Source organism: Cyanistes caeruleus, chromosome 31 (genome assembly GCF_971803275.1).
Source record: "Cyanistes caeruleus chromosome 31, bCyaCae1.hap1.1, whole genome shotgun sequence".
Lineage (NCBI taxonomy): Eukaryota > Metazoa > Chordata > Aves > Passeriformes > Paridae > Cyanistes > Cyanistes caeruleus.
In genome coordinates, this window is record NC_141731.1 from 2,456,474 (window position 1) to 2,478,380 (window position 21,907).

The 21,907-nt window shown below is 46.5% G+C and overlaps 1 protein-coding gene across 1 annotated transcript; it reads right to left on the reverse strand.

Moving 5' to 3' along the window:
• Positions 1–17,246: 17,246 nt before the first annotated feature.
• LOC147648708 (uncharacterized) lies at positions 17,247–20,734 on the reverse strand. The gene is made up of 2 exons (XM_086866603.1): positions 20,670–20,734; positions 17,247–19,150 (listed from the first exon to the last, which is right to left on the reverse strand). The coding sequence occupies exon 2, from the start codon at positions 19,117–19,119 to the stop codon at positions 18,478–18,480; it is 642 nt and encodes a 213-aa protein (XP_086722729.1). The 5' UTR covers positions 19,120–19,150; positions 20,670–20,734; the 3' UTR covers positions 17,247–18,477.
• Between the last annotated feature and the right edge of the window lie 1,173 nt (positions 20,735–21,907).

Genomic DNA, 21,907 nt, shown 5'->3' on the forward strand with positions numbered 1-21,907 from the left:
TTGTCTGCTCTTTTTCCCTCCCAGTGTCCCTCTTTTCCTGTGGCAGTTCCCAGCCAAAGACCCTCTCCTGATTTTTGTTTTTCCCCAATCCAGGAGGTAAAGCAGCCCTGGATGAAGTTATGGAGGCTGGCAGTGGAATGTCATTGTAAGATCTTGCTCCACTTGGGTCTCTGCCCTTTGAGAACTTTGCCTTGAAGGGCAGGAACATTTTTTCCTTGCTGGAAGCTGGAATGCCAGCCCATTGCAGTGTGTGCCATGGACCCCAGAGGGCAATTCCCGAGGCTGCCAGGGTGCTGCTCCTGCTGTGCCTCCCAAGGGAGCTGGGCAGGGTCCAGCAGCTGGCTGGGCTCCCAGAGCAGACAGCAAAGGTTGCTTTGCTGCACATTCTCCAGCTGGAAGCGGAGGGAAGAAGGGAAGGGAGTCCTGACAGAATCCTGGAGTGTTCATGACTGGAAGGGACCCTGCCCATGGTTCCACCCAGGGCTAGGATGCCATGAAGGAGAGGTGCCTCTGCCCCAGTGAAGGTGCAAATGAGACCATAGGAGGACAACAAGCAGATTTTATTGAACGTGGGTTTTATTGAGAAAGAAATGGGTGCCAGGGACATAGAAATAGGGAGGAGGTCTCAGAGGCAGAGAGTGCTCAGAAGACGATCAGGTGGAAGTAGGTGCTTTTTAAATTCCTTCCCTGCATTCTGAGATCCCAGATGTGTATTTTAATTTGATGATCTTCTTCTTCTTCTTCTTCCTATTTACTATTTCTTCATCTAAATCGTCTTCTTCTTTCCCTTCTTCTTCTTCTTCTTTCCCTTCTTAATTACTACTACTATTTTTTCTTCTTTGTCTTACTCTTATTCTTCTTATTCCTAATTTTTATTCCTATTTACTACTACTATTTCTTCTTCATCCTATTCTTCTTATTCTAATTAATCTTATTCACTTGTTATGCTTACTGTAATTCCTATTCTTCTTATATTAATGACTATCTTCATCTTCTTATTCCTATTCATCTTCTTATTCCTATTCCTATTCTTATTCCTAACTACTACTATTTCCTAAACTCAAAGTTGATTTTTTTGGAAGAATGGCACGAGCCAAAGTTCTGCAGTCACGTCAGTGGAGCAGCACCTCTGGTCTGTGCCCATTCTTCATGGATATAATCCCAAAGGACTGGCGTGGGATCCTTTCATGAGAGGAAATGTCCCGTGATGCCACCAGGGGAAGTTCAGACTCAATATCAGAAGCAGTTTTTCTCTGACAGAGGCATGAGGCATTAGAAGAAGTTGCCCGGGGAGGTGGTGGAGTGGCTGTCTCTGGAGTGTCGAAGAGCTGTGGCCCTTGGGGATGTGGTTTTGCGGTGATGGCGGTGCTGCCAGGAGGCCGGTGGCACTGGGTGACTGTCGGGGTCTCTTCCCACCTTGATGACTCTGGGATTCACTGCTGAGCGCCCTGGCACCAATGTGCCCCATGGCTGCTGTTTGGGGTTGGCCACAGCGGTGACTCTGGGTGTTGGGGAGATGCCCCTGGCACAGTCCACAGTAGCCATGGCAGCTGAGGCTGCAGGGCCATGTCCAGGGCAAGGTGTGGCTCCCTGGGGCCCTGGGCCAGCGGCCATCTGTAAGCCTGGCAGCGGCGCTACTCCTGTGGCTGTGGTGCCCAGCAGGGCCAGCGGAACAGCGCCCGCAGCGCCCGCCGTGCCCGCCTGAGGAAGCCGGGCCGTTTGCTGGAGGGAGACGGCTGCTGCCTGAGGGCCTCGGGGACCTCGAGGCTGTGCAGGGCAGGCCCCAGGCTCTGAGGCCCTGCCTCAGGCCCCTGCTGGGCCATGGAGACTTGGCCATGCAGGGAGGAAAGTGAGGCACGGAGTGACTCCGGTGCCTGGACCTCAAGCCAGGCCTCCCGAGGGACAGGCACTGGCAGCCCGTCTGCCGCAAGAGCTGCCAGGCTTTGGGCCCTGCTTTCTGCTTCACACAGCTCGAGGACGCTGACTTTGTCCAAGCTGTCCTCCTCCTGTGGCAGGGGGGTGATCCCAAAGCTGAGGATGCTCACATATTCATAGCTGTCCTGTGTGCTGCTGTTGTCTTCCTCGGTGGAATCGTCTAGGCTGCTGGAGTCCCCGTCCAGGAAGTCTCCATGGCCCAGTTCGCTGCACTCTTCTGAGTCGTACCAGTCCTGGCAGCTGCTGACCTCTTCCTGGGACAGCTCTGGCTCTGCTTGGCACTCCTGGGAAGACTCACTCTGGGTGTATTGTTCCCAGTCTTCATCATACTCAGCTGGGGTCCCCTCCTCACTCCCTTCCTCTGCTAGGAGTGACCTCCCCTCAGCGACAGCCTGCTGCTCACTGGGGCTCTGGGCTCCCGGCAGGCTGGGGGAGCAGCAGGTGCTGTGAGGGGCAGGGCCTGAGCTCTGTACCCCTGCTGATGGCATCTCCTCACTGGGGGCAGGAGAACGTGTCTGGTTCTCCTGGCTGTTCGCACTTCCTTCCCCTTGCTGGGACAGCTTTAGGTCACTCACCTCCTTCTCCCCTTGGGGCAGCTCCTTGACTGTCACCCTTTGTTGCCACTGGTAGAGGTGTTGCTGTGCCACATCTCCCCAGGGCACTCTCACAGCCACCTTCCCCTGGTGCAACTCTTGGTGACTCCCTGCTCCGTAGAGGCGAGGCTCTTGGGCCCGAAGGTCTCCCCACTGGGAAGGCTCGTCATCCACGTCAGGGTTCTTCTCTTCCCTGATGACCAAGGGCCCCTCCTTCTCCTCAGTGCCTGACTGTGGCCAGGCTGAGCCACCCACTGCCCCCACCAAGTGCCCGCTGAGGGCCTGGTCTTGCCCCCAGCTGGGCAGGGGGCTGGGTGGCTGGGAGCATTTGGGTTTTGCCTTGTTCTCCTCCATCTCTGAGATCCTGAAGCGCGAATGGATCTCGGGAGCTGCTTCCTTCTGCAAGAGTGGCTCTCACGGGACTGGGCACCTCAGGGTTCTGCGCCGCTTACACACCCTGAGTCGTGGTGGGGCTCTCTGATGTCACAGGGGTCTCTTAGCACCGCTGAGTCACAACGGGCCACACCCAGTACCCCTGCAGGTAGCAGCTGAGCCCACTGGAATCTTCATGGCTGGTGCTTCCCAGGAGGCTCCTGAAGCTCAACAGTGTGAAAGAGTGGCTGGCTAACAAAGGTCGTGTTCCCATGCAGCAATTAGCTGAGAAAGAATTAAACAACAGTAGAGTGTAGTTGGTATGAGATGTTGCAATGTCAGAAAGACCTTACTGATAACTGTGAACTGAGAACAGGACACTGTGATCAGAAGAATGTGGATTCAGCACAGATGAATGACCACAAGAAGGTGGAACTAGGTGGAGTTCTCCTTAAATGAAATATCCAATAATGAGCTTGCTTTTGCACTATGTAGGAGCCTAATTATTGATGTTATATAGGGAGTTTGGAGTTGCCAATAAAGGAGACTTACTGATCATTCATACTGAGTGCTGCTTGTCTCCCGCCGAACTCATCAAATGGCGCCCGAACAAATGAGACCCTTGGGACCTTTGGGACCTTTGGGACATTAAAAAGCAAAGGCCACGGGAGTCGGCGACAGGGGACGGGTCCTCCGCAGCAAGGACGGCGAAAAGCAACGGTGCCGCGCCCCAGGCGACCTCAGAGGAGAGTCCTGGCCGTAACGTGCTGCCAAACCTTGTAGGGCTGCAACAGCGCTGACGGTAAGATGGAAAGGCAAGCAGCACATGATTTATTTACCTGCTTTTTAGAAAAGCCACAGCTTAAGGGTTTTGATTTGCGCAAGGAGCTCCCTGGACTTCTTGCTTATGGGTATGCTCATTCCTTTGCCTCCCACTGCTGGGCAAACACTCCTATCTGTGCTGCCCATGGAAAGAGGGAGGGAGAGTCAGAGAGAAGGAAATAATAAGAAAGAAATTCCAGAGGAAACGCTGAAACAACGAACAGAATCTGTTCAGTTACGGCAGGATGTGATACATCCTGAACTATTTTCTTCACTTATGGAGTCACTCGTAACATTACAATCTTATTTAAGTTCCAACTTTGCTACCCTGGAGGAAAAGAATCCAAATATAGATTGGTTTCCACCCAAACCAGGGGGACATGGGGAGCACTGAGGTGTGCGCAGAGAGCGGGGGCACCCCCGGGGCAGAAGCAGTGCAGAAAAAGTTCCAAGGCCACACTGAACAATTACAGAAACAGCTGAGCAGGAACAGGTGGCTCAGACAGCTTCAGAAAGAGACAAAATTGCCAAAAAATCACAAACTATATGGTATCTAGTTCGAAATTCATCACTGTAATTAGAAGTTGATAAGCTGCAATGGTCACCGTTGTTAGCACCTGACCGTGAGAGACTTTTTGTGTAACATCGCCTGCTTTTGTAAAAATTGTGCCCCTTTTTTCCTCTATCAGTGAACAAGAGAGATTGAGAGAAACAACTGTATGTGTTAAAGTTAACTTTGTGAGGTGTTTTTTTGTTTTTTTTTTTCCTGCGAGAGTATGTGGAGAATGTGAAGAAAGATAACAGCAGCAGAGAGCAGCAGCAGGGCGGGCAGTCCACCCCCCCGCTCCCTCTCTAAGAAAAAGCACCGGGATAGTACCAGTTTGTTAAAAAGTCACGGTTCATTGGTTTTTTAAAATGTTTTTATATACCCTTTTAGAGTTGATTTTGTGTTTTAAGTAATTATGAGTTCATGCAGTTGCAGTTTTTGGAGTTTTACTGGAGAAATTATTGTGATTCTTTGAAAGTTAAAAAAAAAAAAAGGTGTTTAAGGTGAATATTAACAGAAGTTACCGTGCAATAACTGGTTTTAGAACCTAAGGTTAAAATATGGTATGATTTACAGCTACTAGGAAAACACTCCAATTAACGTTATCTGCAGAAGAGATTTGTGGTTTAAAAAATAATTAGTTAAGAGAACTTTACTGTACAAGACAAAGTTAAGTTAAAGTATATATTACCCATTTGCTTGTTTTTTCCACAATTTTAATAAGGTAATTTCAATGTGACTCCTTTTGTTATATAAAACACATATAACTGCATATATACCAATTTGGATTTTAGATTTTAGTTTAAGAATTAGACTTAATATTTCTGAAAAGTGCTACAAAAGCTGAATGGCAACTTGCCAAATCCTGTGTTGTGGTTTTTCTCTAGAAAATCTGCACTTTAAAATCCTAACTAATTTGAATATATACTAGACAAATTCCTGTTTTGAATGTGTATTTTTAGTACCATTTGCAGTTATTGTGAGTTATTCTCAAAGCTAGATGACATAGAATTGTGATGGATTTGTTACATTTTTATAATCTTTATAGTGAATCCATGTTATTGTTATATTGTGTTTAGAAGGTACATATCAAATTTTTAGTTGCCTCTTTATAGTAACAGAATAAGATTAAGGTATGTTTTTATTTAATATAGATTAAGTGTTAATAGAATTAAGAAAAGTCAAGTTTTATTATGTTTAGGCTTGAATGTTTTTAAGTTAAGTTTTATAACTTAGATATTTTTTAAGGTTAAGTTTTGTTATTTCCTTTTGTCATAAATCATTATTGTTAGGTTTAAATATTGTTTAATTTAAATTGTTTATGTTTTATTGGAGACACTTGTCTAAACTGCAAAGTATAGTTATTTTCCTAGAGAGATGAAGATAGCCACAACTGAAACAGCTGTGACAGAACGGTGATGAACACCTGCTTGTGGATAGAAGGGAATGCAGTCGGTGACACCCTTGACTTCATCGGGAGTTCTATTGGTTGTTGCAATCTCTGCAGTTTTTGTTTTTTATAGTTTTCTTATTTTTCAGTGTTTCCAGAATTTTAAGAAGATGTACCATTGCTGAGGATCAGCTGCCATGGGGGAGGCTTCAGATTAAACCAGCTGCTGCATGGTTTAATTGGTCTGGTACCTGAGGCTTCTGATCATTTGCTTTGTACAAATGCATTTTAACAGTTTGCTGTGCTGTAAGCATCTCCTAGCTGCTACTATTGAGAACCTTGTTTTAGAAATGAGTTAAGCGGCATCTTTCCAGTTTAAAGCCAGGCCCTGGCCAAGCCTTAACTTTACCTGGACAGATATGTTTGCCAATAGATCCAGATGATTTCTGTCCCAAATCAGTATTTGAGTCACTTTTTGACTCAGCAATTTGACCCTATTAATATGACAGCTGGATCAATTTTGAAGTGAGCTTGGAGAATCATTTCCGGAGGTGGTTATCCAATCCTTCACTGATGATTTTTTGTTTCTGTTTGTTTGCTAACTATGGGATGCTGGTGCAGTGTTTTAGTAATTAATAGTAGTTTTATATTACATATGTTATTAATAATGTTTATGATTTATTGATTTTTAACTGCTATAGGTTCTTACTGATTGTATATGGTTTTGTGTTAATGTTGATGTTTATAACAGAAGTACATCTCGTTTTTATTTTTTTTAAAAAAAAACGGGGGAAATTGATGCCCTAAAAGCATTTGATTAGTGTAATTCATTAACTTAAAGGGGAGAAGTGTCTGTGTTTTGTTGGCAGGTTCAAAAAGGTCACCTGTCCATCTGACCAGACTGTCTGCCTCTGAACACACGAGATCCAGTGAACAGAGATGTCACCACACAGCCTTGGTACTCCAGACATGGATCAGAAGTGGAGCTGTCAGGACACAGTTGTGTCTGAACACTACACAGACAGTTGCCAACAGAGATTTTATGTTGTTATTATGATGTTGTGTCTCTACCAATTTTTCAGTTATCTTTTGTTTTATGATTTAGAAGGACGTGAAGAACAACCTGAACATCAAAGCCTTCAGTCACCGATCAGCTGCCAGCTGACATCACGGAAGCAGTGAACGTTCCAAGACTGAACTGTGTTAAATTATAGTCTGTTTGTGAAGGAAATTCTGTAGAAGATCTAAGAAAAGTGTAGAGACTCCATCTAACTGTATATAAAGCAAATTGTAGTTGTGTGTTTACCCTTTCAGCAAATTGCTTTCACGCTTAGACTACACATATACCAGAGCATGTGTGTTAAAAGTAGTTAGATAGTTTAAGATAAAGAGTTTAGCCTGTATAGCAATTGTTATATTAGTATAAATTAGTATAAAGTATAAGCATTTCCCCCTTCAAGAGCTAGTGTAAGCATCTTTGAAAGTTCATTTAACGTTAAAGTTTAGCTGTGAATTTGCTAGTATGGTGTCATTTACATGGAACAAACTGCTTATGGTAATTGTGTTGTGTATAGTCCTGACCAACTGTCTGCTAACTAACATCCAAAAGTGACAGAACATATGGGTCACTCTGGCACACTGAACTGGCCAAAGGTCAATGTGTTTGAGCCTAGCCACACCTGGAGATCCCTTCACACCTGTCTCATAGGAGTCCCTGAATGGGATCCTCCAGCATTTAAAGGTTTAATAAGTAATGAGACTCGACTGAATCAATTTGCAATGTTGCAAGAGTGCAGTTGCACTGTTGGCTTCACATTAAGACAACTTGAAGCCTGCAGGCAAGCAAAAATTATCAAAGTTCTCAATGTTACCATGCAGCCCTCAGAAGAATTAGATTTGTTAGGTTCCACCAATACCTCAGGTGGATGGATAATGTTTGAACCCCCGACAAAACGTCATTCTAACAAAGTAATGCAGCACTGGGCTGCAGACAACCCTATAGCTGATCTCGTTACTACCATTGAAAGTAAAGCCTTTATTAGTGGTGCAATCTCACAGGACAATTACCAAAGCGATTACTTAGTTCCATATTCCTAATTTGTGGAGATAGAGCATGGAATGAGATTCCTGCTAATCCACATAGAAAACCCTGTTATCTTGGGAAACTTACTTTGTTTCCATCCAAGCTTACACCAATTGCTGAATGTAGTTGATAAAATAAAAAACATCAGTCAAAGTGAAGCCTGAATGAATTAAAGCTTAGCAACTCTAAAAAGGCTCGCTTGTTAGACTAAGAAGGATTGAACTTAACATCCATGATGTTAAGTGAACTTTCAGTTGATGTGAGTAGTGTACGTCATGCAGTATTATAAAATCGAGCTGCAATTGACTCTTTGCTCTTAGCACAAGGACATGGTTGTGGGGAGTTTGAAGGCATGTGCTGCTTGAATCTTACTAATCATTCAGTTTCCATCCATGGGCAACTGCAGCAGCTACAGGATGGGTTACATGCCCTGAAAGAAGATAGTGACCCCACTGGAAGTTGGTTCTCCAGCTGGGGCATCACTGGATGGTTGAGGTCTCTTGTGCTAGAAGGGGGACGGACTTTACTTATAATGTTAATCGGGATGAAAGTCTAAGTTTTGTGTTATCTTGTCTTCATAAGAATATAGAATGAGTCACATCCAAAGCCTGGTTTGTGCAAAAAGAGAAAGGGGGAATTGTTGCTATATTTTATATATTAGTAAAGGCCTGTATGCACAAACCAGCCTTTGAAATAAGTCGTGATATTAAAGGCTAAAGTCCTTGAAACCTTTCTGCAGAAGAGTAAAGCAAAACAATATCTTTGTGTGTAGGAGAAAAAATGTAAACCTGTGTGTGTTAGCCAATAGTAACTTGCTCTGCCTGCAGGCCCTGTAGAACCCTATAAAAGGTGTGCTAAAGATAGAAATAAACGGCGTTCACGTTTACTTCTGTGAAGAGCGGTGAATCGCTGGCAGTCCTCCAATAAAGTTCTACAAATGAAACATAACAAATGTCATTGGGGTGCAGAGGCATTGGTGAAATTGATGAAACAAAAATTAATCTCGGTACAGATGCTAACAATGACAAAATCAGTAATGTCAAAATGTGAAATCTGCTTAAAAAACAACTCAGTGACTAGACACAGGCATAGCTAGGGAAGATTAGGATAGGAACAGAATCAGGATGACACTTGGCAAGAAGCCTCTAGTAGAGTGGAATCTGGGTGGGCCCTAGAGTCTTTGCTTGGCCCTATAGCAAACTATCAGAAGAGAGAAATGTTGTACAAACTTACAGGTCCGGTAGATAAATTAGCAAGAGTGACCTGAGAAAGATTTAAAGAACTAAACGTACAATTACAATTTACTACTCCTGAAAGAGCATGGAGTGTGTGAGTTTTTTTAAAGGGATGGATTGATCTTTGCTGCATCCACACCCCAAATGTGACTGCAGATGTAGAATATGACATCAATCAATTGCAACAAATAGAGCACGAAGCACAGGAAGAGCAAAAGGATTTGTCTACAAGTTGGTTAGGCAAAATCTTCAAAGGGTTAGGGTGGAATGTGAGTTCATGGATTAAATCTATCATTGAGAGTGTGATCATCTTACTAACTGTATTCTTAGCAATTTGGTTAGTTGACAGCATCTTCAAGGGAGAAATACAGAAGAAAATGTCCTGGAACCAGAAAATAATAAAGGCACTGATGTGAGATCCTCACCCCCACCATCTTCTGGTTCTCCAGTTCGTGACAACATCCAGGACAATGCTTACATCAATCAAGGATTCGAAGAACATCAAGTATAAACTCAGAAACAAAGGACTGTATCAAGTGAAAACATTTGCACTTCTAGTGAAGTAAAAATGCTTTCAAAGGGGGGAATAATAGTAAAAGGTCTTAAAATCTTAGAAAATTCAGGGACTTAGAAATAAAGTTAGGTTTGGCAAGCCTGGGAAAAGTAGGCTATGGGAAATGTTAGGCCTTGTCCTTGCTAAAGATCAGGTGAAACTGCACCTGTGTTAGCAGTATATAATAAATGATACAATTGTTAGATGTGATTAGATATTATTATTGTTTAAAGAACATGAGGAACAATGTTAGGGGGTCTGAGGGGGATCATGAGAAATCCATGCTTGGGTAACATCAATGTATACAATAGAACGATGTAAGTTTAATAATTAATATGTAAGTTTTATAACGATAGAGTAGAAAAACATGTTCAACTCAAAACCAAATCGGGTCAGTTTTGGGTATGTTTACCCCTGACACCCAGATCTCTTAATAAAGCACCTGCATATAATCATTCGTGATTGTCTGTGCTCCTGAACGCTAACAATTTCATCAGATTTTACTGGAATTTTGTGAGAAATTTGTGGAATTTTGTGGGATATTTTGTAAAATTTTGTGAGATATTGAGGAGATTTAGGGAATTTTGTGGGAATTTTTCTGGAATTTGAGGATTTTTCTAGAATTTTGTGGGATTCTGAGAAGACTTGAAGAGTTTTTTGGTATTTTTCTGGAATTTTGTGGAACACTGTGGAGATTTTGTGGATGTTTCTGGAATTTGGTAGGGTTTTGTGCAGATTTAGGGAATTTTGTGGGATTTTTCTGGAATTTGGTGGGATTTTTCTGGAATTTTGTGGGGCTTTTCAAGAATTTTGTGATTTTTTTTTCTGGAATTCTGTGTAAATAGGAGGAGATTCTGTGGGATGTTTCTGGAAATTGGTAGGGTTTTGATAAGATTGAGGGGGTTTTTTTATTTTTCTGCAATTTTGTGGGATTTTTCTGGAATTTTGTAGATATTTGTGGAGATATTTTGGGATGTTTCTGGAAATGTGTAGGGTTTTGAGAAGTTTTAGGAAATTTTGTGGGTGTTTTCTGCCATTTTGTGGGATTTTAAGGAGACTTGAAGGATTTTGTGGGACGTTTATAGAATTATTGGGATTTTTATGGAATTTTGTGGGGTTTTTGTGGAATTTTGTGGGATTTTGAGGAGACTTGAGGAATTTTGAGGGATTTTTCTTAGGCTTTGAGGAAATTGCAGCAGATTTTTTGGGATGTTTCTGGAAATTGGTAGGGTTTTGAGACGTTTCAAGGATTTTTGTGGGATTATTCTGGAATTTCATGGGATTTTTCAGAGCTTTTGTGGGATTTTGATAAAATTTAAATATTTTTGTGGGATTTTTTGGGAATTTTGTGGGATTTTTTTTGAATGTTGTGAAATTTTGTGGGATTTTGAGAAGCCTTGAAGAATTTTTGGGGGATTTTTCTGGAATATTATGGGATTGTTCCTTAAATTTTGTGTGATGCTTCTGGAATTTCGTGGGGGTTTTATGGAATTTTGAGGGATATTGAGGAGACAGGAAGAATTTTCAGGCATCTTTCTTAGATTTTGTGGGAATTTGTGGAGATTTTTTGGGATGTTTCTGGAATTCGGTGGGATTTTGAGAAGATTGATGGAATTCTGTGGGATTTTTTTTTAATGTTGTGGGATTTTTTTGGAGTTATTCTGGAATTATGAGGAGATTTTGTGGGATGATTCTGGAATTATTGAGGTTTTTGTGAAATTTTGAAGGATTTTGGGAAGACTTGAAGAATTTTGTGGGCTTTTTCTTGTATTTTGTGGAAATCTGTGGAGATTTTATGGGATGTTTCAAAAATTTGATTCGGTTTTGAGAAGATTTAAGGACTTTTTTTTTTTCTGCAATTTTGTGGGATTTATATGCAATTTTTGGGGATTTTTTTTGAATTTTGTGGGATTTTTCTGTAATGTTGTGGGATAATGAGGAGACTTGAAGAATTTTGAGGGATATTTCTGGAATTTTGTGGAAAGTGGAGGAGATCTGTGTGGCTGTTTCTGGAATTTTGAGGGAATATTTTGGAATGTTGTGGAAATTGGAAGAGATCTTTTTTATGTTTCTGGAATTTGGTGACATTTTGAAGAATTTTGTAACATTTTTGTGGAATTTTTGTAGAATTTTGTGGGATTTTGAGAAGACTTGAACAATTTTGTGGGATTTTTCCTAGATTGTGTGGAAATTTGTGGAGATTTTGTGGGATGTTTCAAAAATTTGGTAGGGTTATGAGAAGATTTAAAATTTTTTGGGATTTTGCTGCAATTTTATAGGATTTTTCTGGAATTTTGTGGTATATTGAGGAAACTTGATGAATTTTGAGGGATATTTCTAATATTTTCTGGAAATTTGTGCAGATTTTGTGAGATGTTTCTGAAATTTGGTGAAGGGAGAAAATTTAGGTAATTTTGTGGTATTTTTTTCAAATGTTGTGGAACTTCTCTTAAATTTTGTGGAATTTTCTCAAATTTTGAGGGATTTTTGTAGAATTTTGTGGAAATTGTGGAGATTTTGTGGGATGTTTCTCGAATTCAGTAAAGTTTTGAGAAGATTTAGTGAATTTTGTGGTATTTTTTTCTTTAATGTTGTGGGATTTTTTTTAAATTTTGTGGGATATTGAAGAGATTTTTGTGGAAGTTTCTTGAATTTTGTGAGATTTTTTTTGAATTTTGAAAGATTTCGAAGACTCATGAAAAGTTTTTAAGCATTTTTCTTAGATTGTGTGGAAATTTGTGGAGAATTTTGTGGGATATATCTAGAATTTCGTGAGCCTGTGAAAAGATTTAAGGAATTTCGTAATTTTTTTCTAGAATTTTGTGGGATGTTTCTAGAATTTTTAGGATTTTTTTTTTTATTGTTTTGGGGTTTTGTGGATCTTTGTAAGATTTTGAGGAGACCTGAAGGATTTTGATGGCCTTTTTCTTAGATTTTGTGGAAATTAGTGGAGATTTTGTGGGGTGTTTCTGGAATTTGGTTGGGTTTTCTGAAGATTTAGGGAATTTTGTGGGATTTTTTTGGAATGTTGTAGTAATTTTCTGGAATTTTGTGGGATTTTGAAAAGCCTTGAAGAATTGTGAGGGATTCTTCTTAGACTGTGTGGAAATTTGTGGAGATTTTGTGGGATATTTCTGGAATTTGTTGGGCTTATGAGAAGGTTTTTGGAATTTTGAGGGGTTTTTTTCTGGAATTTTGTGAGGAGTTCCTGGAATTTGGTGGGGTTTTTTTTGAATGTTGTGGAATTGTCAGGAATTTTGTGGGATTTTGAGGAGACCTGAGAGATTTTGTGGGTTGTTTCTAGAATTGTTAGGATTTTTTGGAATGTTGTGGGGTTTTTGTGGAATTTTGTGGGATATTGAGGAGTCCTGAAGAATTGTGTGGGATTTTTCTCAGGCTTTGTGGAAATTTGTGAAGATTATGTGGGATATTTCTGGAATTTGGTAGGGTTTTGAGAGGATTTAGGGAATTTTGTGGGTGTTTTCAGGCATTTTTTGGGATTTTTCTGGAATGTGGCGGGATGTTTCTGGAATTTTGTGATGATTTTTTGCAATTTGGGTGATTTTGGAGAGACTTGAAGAATTTTGATGGCCTTTTTCTTAGATTTTGTGGAAATTAGTGGAGATTTTGTGGGGTGTTTCTGGAATTTGTTTGGGTTTTCGGAAGTTTCAGGGAATTTTGTGGGATTTTTTTGGAATGTTGTGGTAATTTTCTGGAATTGTGTGTGATTTTAAGCAGCCTTGATGAATGGTGTGTGATTTTTCTTTGATTGCATGGAAATTTGTGGAGATTTTGTGGGATATTTCTGGAATGTGGTAGGCTTATGAGAAGATTTTGGGAATTTTGTGGGATTTTTTTGGAATGTTGTGGTAATTTTCTGGAATTTTCTGGGATTCTGAGGAGACTTGAGGAATTTTGAGGGCCTTTTTCTTAGATTGTGAGGACATTAGTGGAGATATTGTGGGATGTTTCTGGAATTTGTTGGGCTTATGAGAAGATTTTTGGAATTTTGTGGGTTTTTTTCAGGAATTTTGTGAGATGTTTCTGGAATTTTGAGGGATTTCTTTGGAATGTCGTGGAATTGTCTGGAATTTTGTGGGATTTTGAGGAGACTTGAAGGATTTTGAGGGGTGTTTCTAGAATTTTTAGGATTATATTGGAATGTTGTGTGGTTTCTGTGGAATTTTGTGGGATATGGAGGAGACTTGAAGAGGTTTGAGGGATTTTTCTTAGGTTTAGTGGAAATTAGTGGAGATTTTGTGGGATATTTCTGGAATTTGGTAGGGTTTTGAGAAGATTTTGGGAATTTTATGGATTTTTTTCAGGAATGTTGTGAGGTGTTTCTGGAATTTGGTGGGATTTCTTTGGAATGTTGTGGAATTGTCTGAAATTTTGTGGGATTTTGAGGAGAGTTGAAGAATTTTGAGTATATTTTTCTTAGATTGTGTGGAAATTATTGGAGATTTTGTGGGATGTTTCTGGAATTTGGTGGGGTTTTCAGAAGTTTTAGGGAATTTTGTGGGATTTTTTTGGAAAGTTGTGGTAATTTTCTTGAATTTTGTGGGATTTTGAGGAGCCCTGAAGAACTGTGTGGGATTTTTCTTAGATTGTGTGGAAATTTGAGGCGATTTTGTTGGATATTTCTGGAATTTTGTGGGCTTATAAGAAGATATTGGGGGTTTTGTGGATTTTTTTCTGGAATTTTGTGGGATTCTGAGGAGACTTGAAGAATTTTGAGGGCCTTTTTCTTAGATATCGTGGAAATTAGTGGAGATTTTGTAGGGTGTTTCTGGAATTTGCTGGGGTTTTCAGAAGTTTAAGGGAATTTTCTGGAATTTTCTTGTAAAGTTGTGGTAATTTTCTTGAATTTTGTGGGATTTTGAGGAGCCTTGAAGAATTTTGAGTACATTTTTCTTAGATTGTGTGGAAATTTGTGGAGATCTTTTGGGATGTTTCTAGAATTTGGTGGGCTTATGAGAAGATTTTGGGAAATTTGTGTGGATTTTTTTTCAAGTTTGTCGGGTGTTTCTGGAATTTTGTGGGATTTTGAGGAGCCTATAAGAATTGTGTGGGATTTTTCTTTTTGCGGAAATTTGTGGAGATATTTGTGGGATATTTCTTGAATTTGTTGGGCTTATGAGAAGATTTAGGGAATTTTGTGGATTTTTTTCTGGAATTTTGTGAGGTTTTTCTGGCATTTTGTGGGATTTTGAGGAGTCTTGAAGTGTTTTGAGGGGTTTTTCTTTGATTGTGCGGAAATTTTTGGAGATTATGTGGGATCTTTCTGGAATTTGGTAGAGTTTAGAGAAGATTTAGGAAATTTTGTGGGTGTTTTCTGCCATTTTTTGTGATTTTTCTGGAATTTTGAGGGATGTTTCTGAAATTTTGTGATGTTTTTATGTAATTTGGGTGATTGTCCTGGTTTAGGTTAAATTTGGGAGAAAACCTCCAGTGGGTTCCCCCCGGGAAGCAAACCCACGTGGCCCCTTTCTCCCACCCCCCATCCAGTTCGGGAAGAGATTTCTCTGAGAGGAGTGGAAAAAACCTGTTTATTTCCCAGGCACAGCACTACCCAGCACAAAAATGAACGATATCAAATTACAGAACCTCTCGCCCTTCAGCAGAGATGAGGAACTTCAGAGGGTCTCTTTCCTGGGGGTGTTGGCTCTGTTATCAGTCCCTCTGGCGCTGGAAAATGCCGCTGCCCAGGCTGGGCTCCCGGTAGTCCAGGGGTGCTCCCGGTGCTCCCCCGAGTCCCCAGTCCAGAGCAGCTTCGATTCGTTTCAGGAAAAGGGAAAGAAAACAGTCCAGGAAGACCTCTCTGCTCCGGCTAGCTGGAAAGCCAAGGCGATCTGTGTCTTGTTGTCTGTCTGTGCTGTAGTCAAAACTCCCGATGCGGGGGGAGCAAGTGCAGTCTGATAACAGACTTGGTGCTTCTTTTCCACTCACTTTTACTCTCAGATGGAATTTTAAGAATACAGAACCTGTGTCTGGGTTAGGTGGACGAATGGGGATACAATTTAACATCATAATCAACCCAGGACACACGCCCACTGTGCTTTCCAGCTGCTTTGCTCCAGCTCCCCCCAAATCACCACGAATTCCACTGAACTGAAACAAATCCAAATCCTCGTGGGTCGGGACAAGGGCAGGGAGAGGTCACTCAGGGATCACCATCAGGGCCACAACAGCCCGACACGGGGAAATGAACTGAACTTAGGACTGAGCAAATCAGACCAGGAGAATGAGGATTAAAATCAATCTTGAGAAACACCTCCTCCCGCTCCTGAACTTTTCTGTCCGGGCCGCTGCTCGCGGGGCACAGAGAGGGGCCCGGCCGTGTCCCTCCAAACCTCCCTGGGAATCACCCCAGAGCCCTCAGCCTTCCTAGTGCCCATCCCCGGGGCCCCTTGTCCCTCCCAATGGCTCCCGTGGCTCTCCCAGTCCATCCCAGCCTCTCCCAGTCCATCCCAGCCTCTCCCAGTCCATCCCAGCCTCTCCCAGTGACCCCGCCTGTCCATCTCGCCTCTCCGTGGATCTGCCGCCCCTCAGCCAATCAGAGCGCGTCTCTCTGATGACTCATCAGTTGCCGGGCAGATCCACAGAGCCGAGAGCCCCGCGCTGGACTCGACAACCCAGTGCCGCGCGCTTCATCTCCAGTCCCGCCCAGTGCCACCACAGTCCCTCCCAGTGCCACCACAGTCCCTCCCAGTGCCACCACAGTCCCGCCCACTCCTTTTTAGCCATACCCAGTCTATTCCTAGCACATTCTCACTTCACTCCCAGACCTCTGTGCCCTCATCCAGTGTCCCAGTATCCACTCTCATCTCTTTCAGTGCCACCCCACTCCCTCCCTGTCCATTCCCAGTCCCTCCCATTTCCACGCCACTCCTCTCCACTCTCTCCCAGTGTCCCCAGCGTGTCCATCTCGCTGGTGCCCTCCAGCTCCCAGCCCGGCCCCGGCCGCCTGCTCTGCTCCCTGATGGATTTCTCCCCTGCCCACATCCAGCTGAGCTGCTCCCAGGGCCAGCAGCAGCTCTCGGGCCACGTGCTGGCCACTGCCGTGCTCCCCAGCGGGGACTGGAGCCAGCAGCTCCTGGTGCTGCTGGAAACCGCCCCCGGCAATGCGGGCTCAGCTCCAGCTGCCAGGTGGAGCACGGCAGCCTGGAGCACCCCCTGAGCCGGCACTGGGGCACGGCCCGGCCCCCACAGCGCCGGGGGCAGCGGGGGAGGCACTGGGGGGGGGCAGAGGGGGATTGGAGTACGCTGGGAGGAACTGGGAGGGAGTTTGAGATAGACTGGTTTAAACTGGGGAAGGGATTGAGGTGCTTAGGATGCCTGGGAAGGGGTTTGAAGAATGTTGGGGAGGGTGGGATGGGTTTCTGGGGGTCCTGGTGGACACTGGGAGGGAGTTTGGGGGTGCTGGGTGTCACTGGGAGGGATTTGAGTGAGCCTGGAGGAGCTGGAAGGAGATTGGGCATTGGAAAGCAGGGATTGGGATGAGGTTGGTTGTGCTGGGAAGGGACTGGGAGAGGGTTTGGGGGTCCTGGGGCAGTGGGGGGAAATTGGGAGGGGGCTGGGGGATCCTGAGAGGAACAGGAGGGGCTCTGCTGGGTCCTGGGGAGGCTGGGAAGAGACTGGCAGTGATTTACCAAAATAGCGATATTGATCCAGTATCAATATCGATCTGTTAATGGACAAAAACCTCTCCAACAGTTTAAAGTTACAAAGTGGATGTTTAATCACAGCACTGGGCGAGTGCGGGAGTCACCCCTTAATACGCACTGCAAGTTGACAAAAGATTCCAGTGTCTACTTATTTACAAAAGTCTTAAATATCCTAAATATGAATACATATTCATAATGCTAACACCCCCCATTCCCCACTTTGGATTAAAATGCACAGTAATGAGTTTAAAAAGTCATTACACCTGCGTGGTTGGCTCCCTGATTTGAAGAACAGGTCGTTTTGGTGTGGAGGGTTCATCAAGAGATGAAGGAAAACCGCTCTTCCCCACTCTCACCTTTCTACCTTTACAATGGTTGACATTACAAATGACATTTGGTACAACTCCAATTTCCTCCCTTGTGACTTTGAAATGGGTTTCCAGATGTAAGGTCTGTGATCTTCCTGAACCCGTTTATCAGTTTCTCTTTTCCCTTATCAGCACATCTAAACGTACAATGACAAGTAATTTTTTACCTGAGATTCATTATCTCAAATCTTGCTTCTCACTTCATCATTAACTCTAACTAGTTCCAGCAAGGCCTATCTCTAGCTAAGATCTCCACTTTTTCTAAAATACCTAATTTTTTAAAATTAGTGACTCTGAAAGAGGTTTCAGAGGGTCCTGGGTGGGCTGGGAGAGACTGGGAGGGTGCATGGATGGGACTGATGTGTCTGTGAGAAGGTTTGGGGGTCCTGACCTCTGCAGACCTCCCAGGGATGCCGTCAAACGCTGCCCACAGCAAGATGCTGACGGGGATTGGAGTTTCCGTGTTGGGCTTCGTCTTCCTGGCACTGGGGCTCGGCTTCTGCCTGCGCAGGAAGGTGAGGGGGGGTCCTAGGGGTGGTGTCCTCCCCCCCCCCAAGAGCGTGGGTGCTCCCCTCGGGCCCCCCAAGCCCAGTGTCACCCCCTTTTCTCTGCCCACACGGCTCCTGAGGCAAAAGGTTCTCAAGGATTGAAAGTCAACAATTCCCATTGTCATTCTGTATCCCCTTGGATTTTAATTCCCTTGCTTTTATCCAGGTGCCCACAGGGAGCCAGGAAAGTGTGGAGCCTCCCAGCCAGGTGTCTTCCCAACATGCATCACCAGGACCACGGATCACCAGGGCTCTGCCCAACGGGGGTCACTGGGGATCATCCAACGCCCATCCTCCCATGGGGGATGGAGCTGGAGCAGCGCACGAAGCTCTTCCCGCACTTGGGACACTCCCAGGGCCTTCCTTACTGGTGCCTCCGTTGGTGTTTGGTCAAGTCAGAGCTCCCGGAGAAGCTCTTCCCACACTGGGGACACTCGTAGGGCCTCTCCCCAGTGTGGATGCGCCGGTGGATGGTGAGGTTGGAGTTGTGCTTGAAGCCCTTCCCGCAGTCAGGGCAGCGGAAGGGCCTCTCCTCTGTGTGAATCCGCTCATGTACGAGGAGATGGGAGCTGGTCTGAAACCTCTTCCCACACTGGGGACACTCGTAGGGCCTCTCCCCAGTGTGGATGAGCTGGTGTTTTCTCAGGGCGGCGCTCCACCCAAAGCTCTTCCCACATTCCAAGCAGGTGTAGGGCCGTTCCCCCGTGTGGATCACTTGGTGTCTCATCAGGTAAGATGTGCTGGTGAAGCTCTTCCCACATTTCCCACACTCATAGGGCTTTTCCCCAGTGTGGGTCATCTGGTGCTGGAGCAGGTCAGAGCTGTACCTGAAGCCCTTCCCACATTCCAAGCACTTGTGGGGCTTCTCCCCCTGCTCTGAGCTCTGGCTGGATCTCTGGCCGTGTTCCTGGCACTGGGGGGATCCTTCCTCCTCACAACTCCCTGGACTGGGTTTGCAGCCCCTCCTTGTGCGGCATCTCCAGGGCTTTTCCTCTCCCTCCTCCATCTGGACACGGTTTGGGAATGTAAAATCCTGGCTGGGGAGAAAAAAACAACAGGAGAGCACCTTGGGCTGGGGGTTCCTCCTTGTCCAAGTTCATCTCAGAAAATCACTGGGCATCTTGTATCTGGAAGAATCTCCAGAACACTAAGATTCAGCCCAAACACCCTCCAAACATCAAAACAGATCAAAAACTAATCAAACAAGATTTAGTCAAAATCCCCTCCAAAATAGAACTGTTCAGCCCTCACAAGAAACCAAAGTACCAACATTTAGCTCAATAAAGCTCAGAAACACCAAGATTCAGCCCCGGGAAAATCGTGCATCTCCCTGCCCGGGCACTCGCTGCATGGGGGGTGAGGGGGGCAGTGAGGCCGGGCCGGAGCAGGGGGTGCCTGGGAGAGGCCCCGAGCCCGGCAGAAGCCCCTGCACAGCCATGCAAGTGGCTCCTGGCCGGACTCGGGGATCCCCCTGGCCATCCCCGCTGGAGCAGCCTGGTCCTGAGGGACTCTGGCCCCTGCGAGGGACCCCAGGCTGCAGCAGGACAAGGATTCCTGGCCCTCAGGGGGAGGCAGTGACATGACCTGACTGTGACCCCCATCCCTGTGCCTCTGGGCGGGGAGGGGGACGGAGAGGGGCACAAAGTTAAGCCCGGGAAGGAGGGACAGCTGGGGGGAAAGATGGATTTCCGTAGGAATTACTTCTAATTTTCTTTCTCTGAAAAGTTGGATAATAAATTCAATTTAATTTCCCCAAGTCAGGTGTGCTGTGCCCGTGACCAAGGATTGAACTGTCCCCACCCTCATCCCGACCCCCGAGCCTTTCCTTGACTGTTCTGCTCCCCGCCCGGGACAGGAAGGAGAGTCACAGAGTTTTGGCCTCGCTCCGGCATCCCCTGCTCCATCCCGGACTCACCCCCAGCTCCCTCAGCTCCCGGGCACCCCGAGCTCCCGGCGCTTCAGCGCAGCGGCGCTTCCTTGGCCTCCTGCCCGGGCCGGGCCCAGCGCCGGGGCCGCTCCTCAGCCCAGGGGGCCGAGAAATGGCCGAGATCAGCCCAAGGCAGGCGAGGCCGTGCCGTGTGCAGAGCCCGTGGCTGGCTGCCATTGGCTGCTTCTGCCGTCACTCGTGGCTCTGGCGCGCGCTGATTGGGCAGAGCGGGGACAAGCCCGGCCCCGCTGGCGCCCCCAGGGCGGCCGTGGCTTGGGAGAGCCGCCATTGCCGGAGCGTCTGTGCGGGCCCGGCAGCGGCGGCAGCAGCGGCCGGAGCCCGGTGAGGCGGCGGCGGAGCTCGGAGGCGGCCCCAGCGCAGCGTCCCGGGCCCAGCGCAGCCACCTCCGGCCTCCCGACACGAAGCGGGACGAGCCAGCGCTGCTCCGCCACCGCCTCCTGCCGAGGCCCCAGCGGCAAGGAGACCGCGGGCAGCCGCTCCCGCAGCGCCCTCAGCCCAGGGCCAACACGGGCCGGCCACGGCACAAGCCACCCGGCACAGCCCCCTGCCGCCCCCTCCCGGGCCCGCAGCGAGCCCCGAACCCCCGCAGAACCGAGCGCGGCTCCCACCTGCGATGGCCGGGGCCGCCTCCGAGCTCCGCCGCCGCCTCACCGGGCTCCGGCCGCTGCTGCCGCCGCTGCCGGGCCCGCACAGACGCTCCGGCAATGGCGGCTCTCCCAAGCCACGGCCGCCCTGGGGGCGCCAGCGGGGCCGGGCTTGTCCCCGCTCTGCCCAATCAGCGCGCGCCAGAGCCACGAGTGACGGCAGAAGCAGCCAATGGCAGCCAGCCACGGGCTCTGCACACGGCACGGCCTCGCCTGCCTTGGGCTGATCTCGGCCATTTCTCGGCCCCCTGGGCTGAGGAGCGGCCCCGGCGCTGGGCCCGGCCCGGGCAGGAGGCCAAGGAAGCGCCGCTGCGCTGAAGCGCCGGGAGCTCGGGGTGCCCGGGAGCTGAGGGCGCTGCGAGCTGGGGGTGAGTCCGGGATGGAGCAGGGGATGCCGGAGCGAGGCCAAAACTCTGTGACTCTCCTTCCTGTCCCGGGCGGGGAGCAGAACAGTCAAGGAAAGGCTCGGGGGTCGGGATGGGGGTAGGGACAGTTCAATCCTTGGTCACGGGCACAGCACACCTGACTTGGGGAAATTAAATTGAATTTATTATCCAACTTTTCAGAGAAAGAAAATTAGAAGTAATTCCTACGGAAATCCATCTTTCCCCCCAGCTGTCCCTCCTTCCCGGGCTTAACTTTGTGCCCCTCTCCGTCCCCCTCCCCGCCCAGAGGCACAGGGATGGGGGTCACAGTCAGGTCATGTCACTGCCTCCCCCTGAGGGCCAGGAATCCTTGTCCTGCTGCAGCCTGGGGTCCCTCGCAGGGGCCAGAGTCCCTCAGGACCAGGCTGCTCCAGCGGGGATGGCCAGGGGGATCCCCGAGTCCGGCCAGGAGCCACTTGCATGGCTGTGCAGGGGCTTCTGCCGGGCTCGGGGCCTCTCTCAGGCACCCCCTGCTCCGGCCCGGCCTCGTTGCCCCCCTCACCCCCCATGCAGCGAGTGCCCGGGCAGGGAGATGCACGATTTTCCCGGGGCTGAATCTTGGTGTTTTTGGGCTTTATTGGGCTAAATGTTGGTGTTGTTTTTTTTTTTTTTGGGGGGGCAGAATCTTTCTATTTTGGAGGGATACTAGATTTTTTGTGTTTTGGAAGTTTTTGATCTGTCTTTGTTAGCGTTCAGGAACACACATAATCACAGACTGATTGTATGCAGGTGCTTTATTGTAGCATGCAGGAACTGGGGGTATCAGCAACCCAAATC

Coding starts and splice junctions, on each gene's coding strand:
- LOC147648708 (XM_086866603.1), bottom strand. CDS start 19,119: ATGGAGGAGGGAGAGGAAAAGCCCTGGAGATGCCGCACAAGGAGGGGC.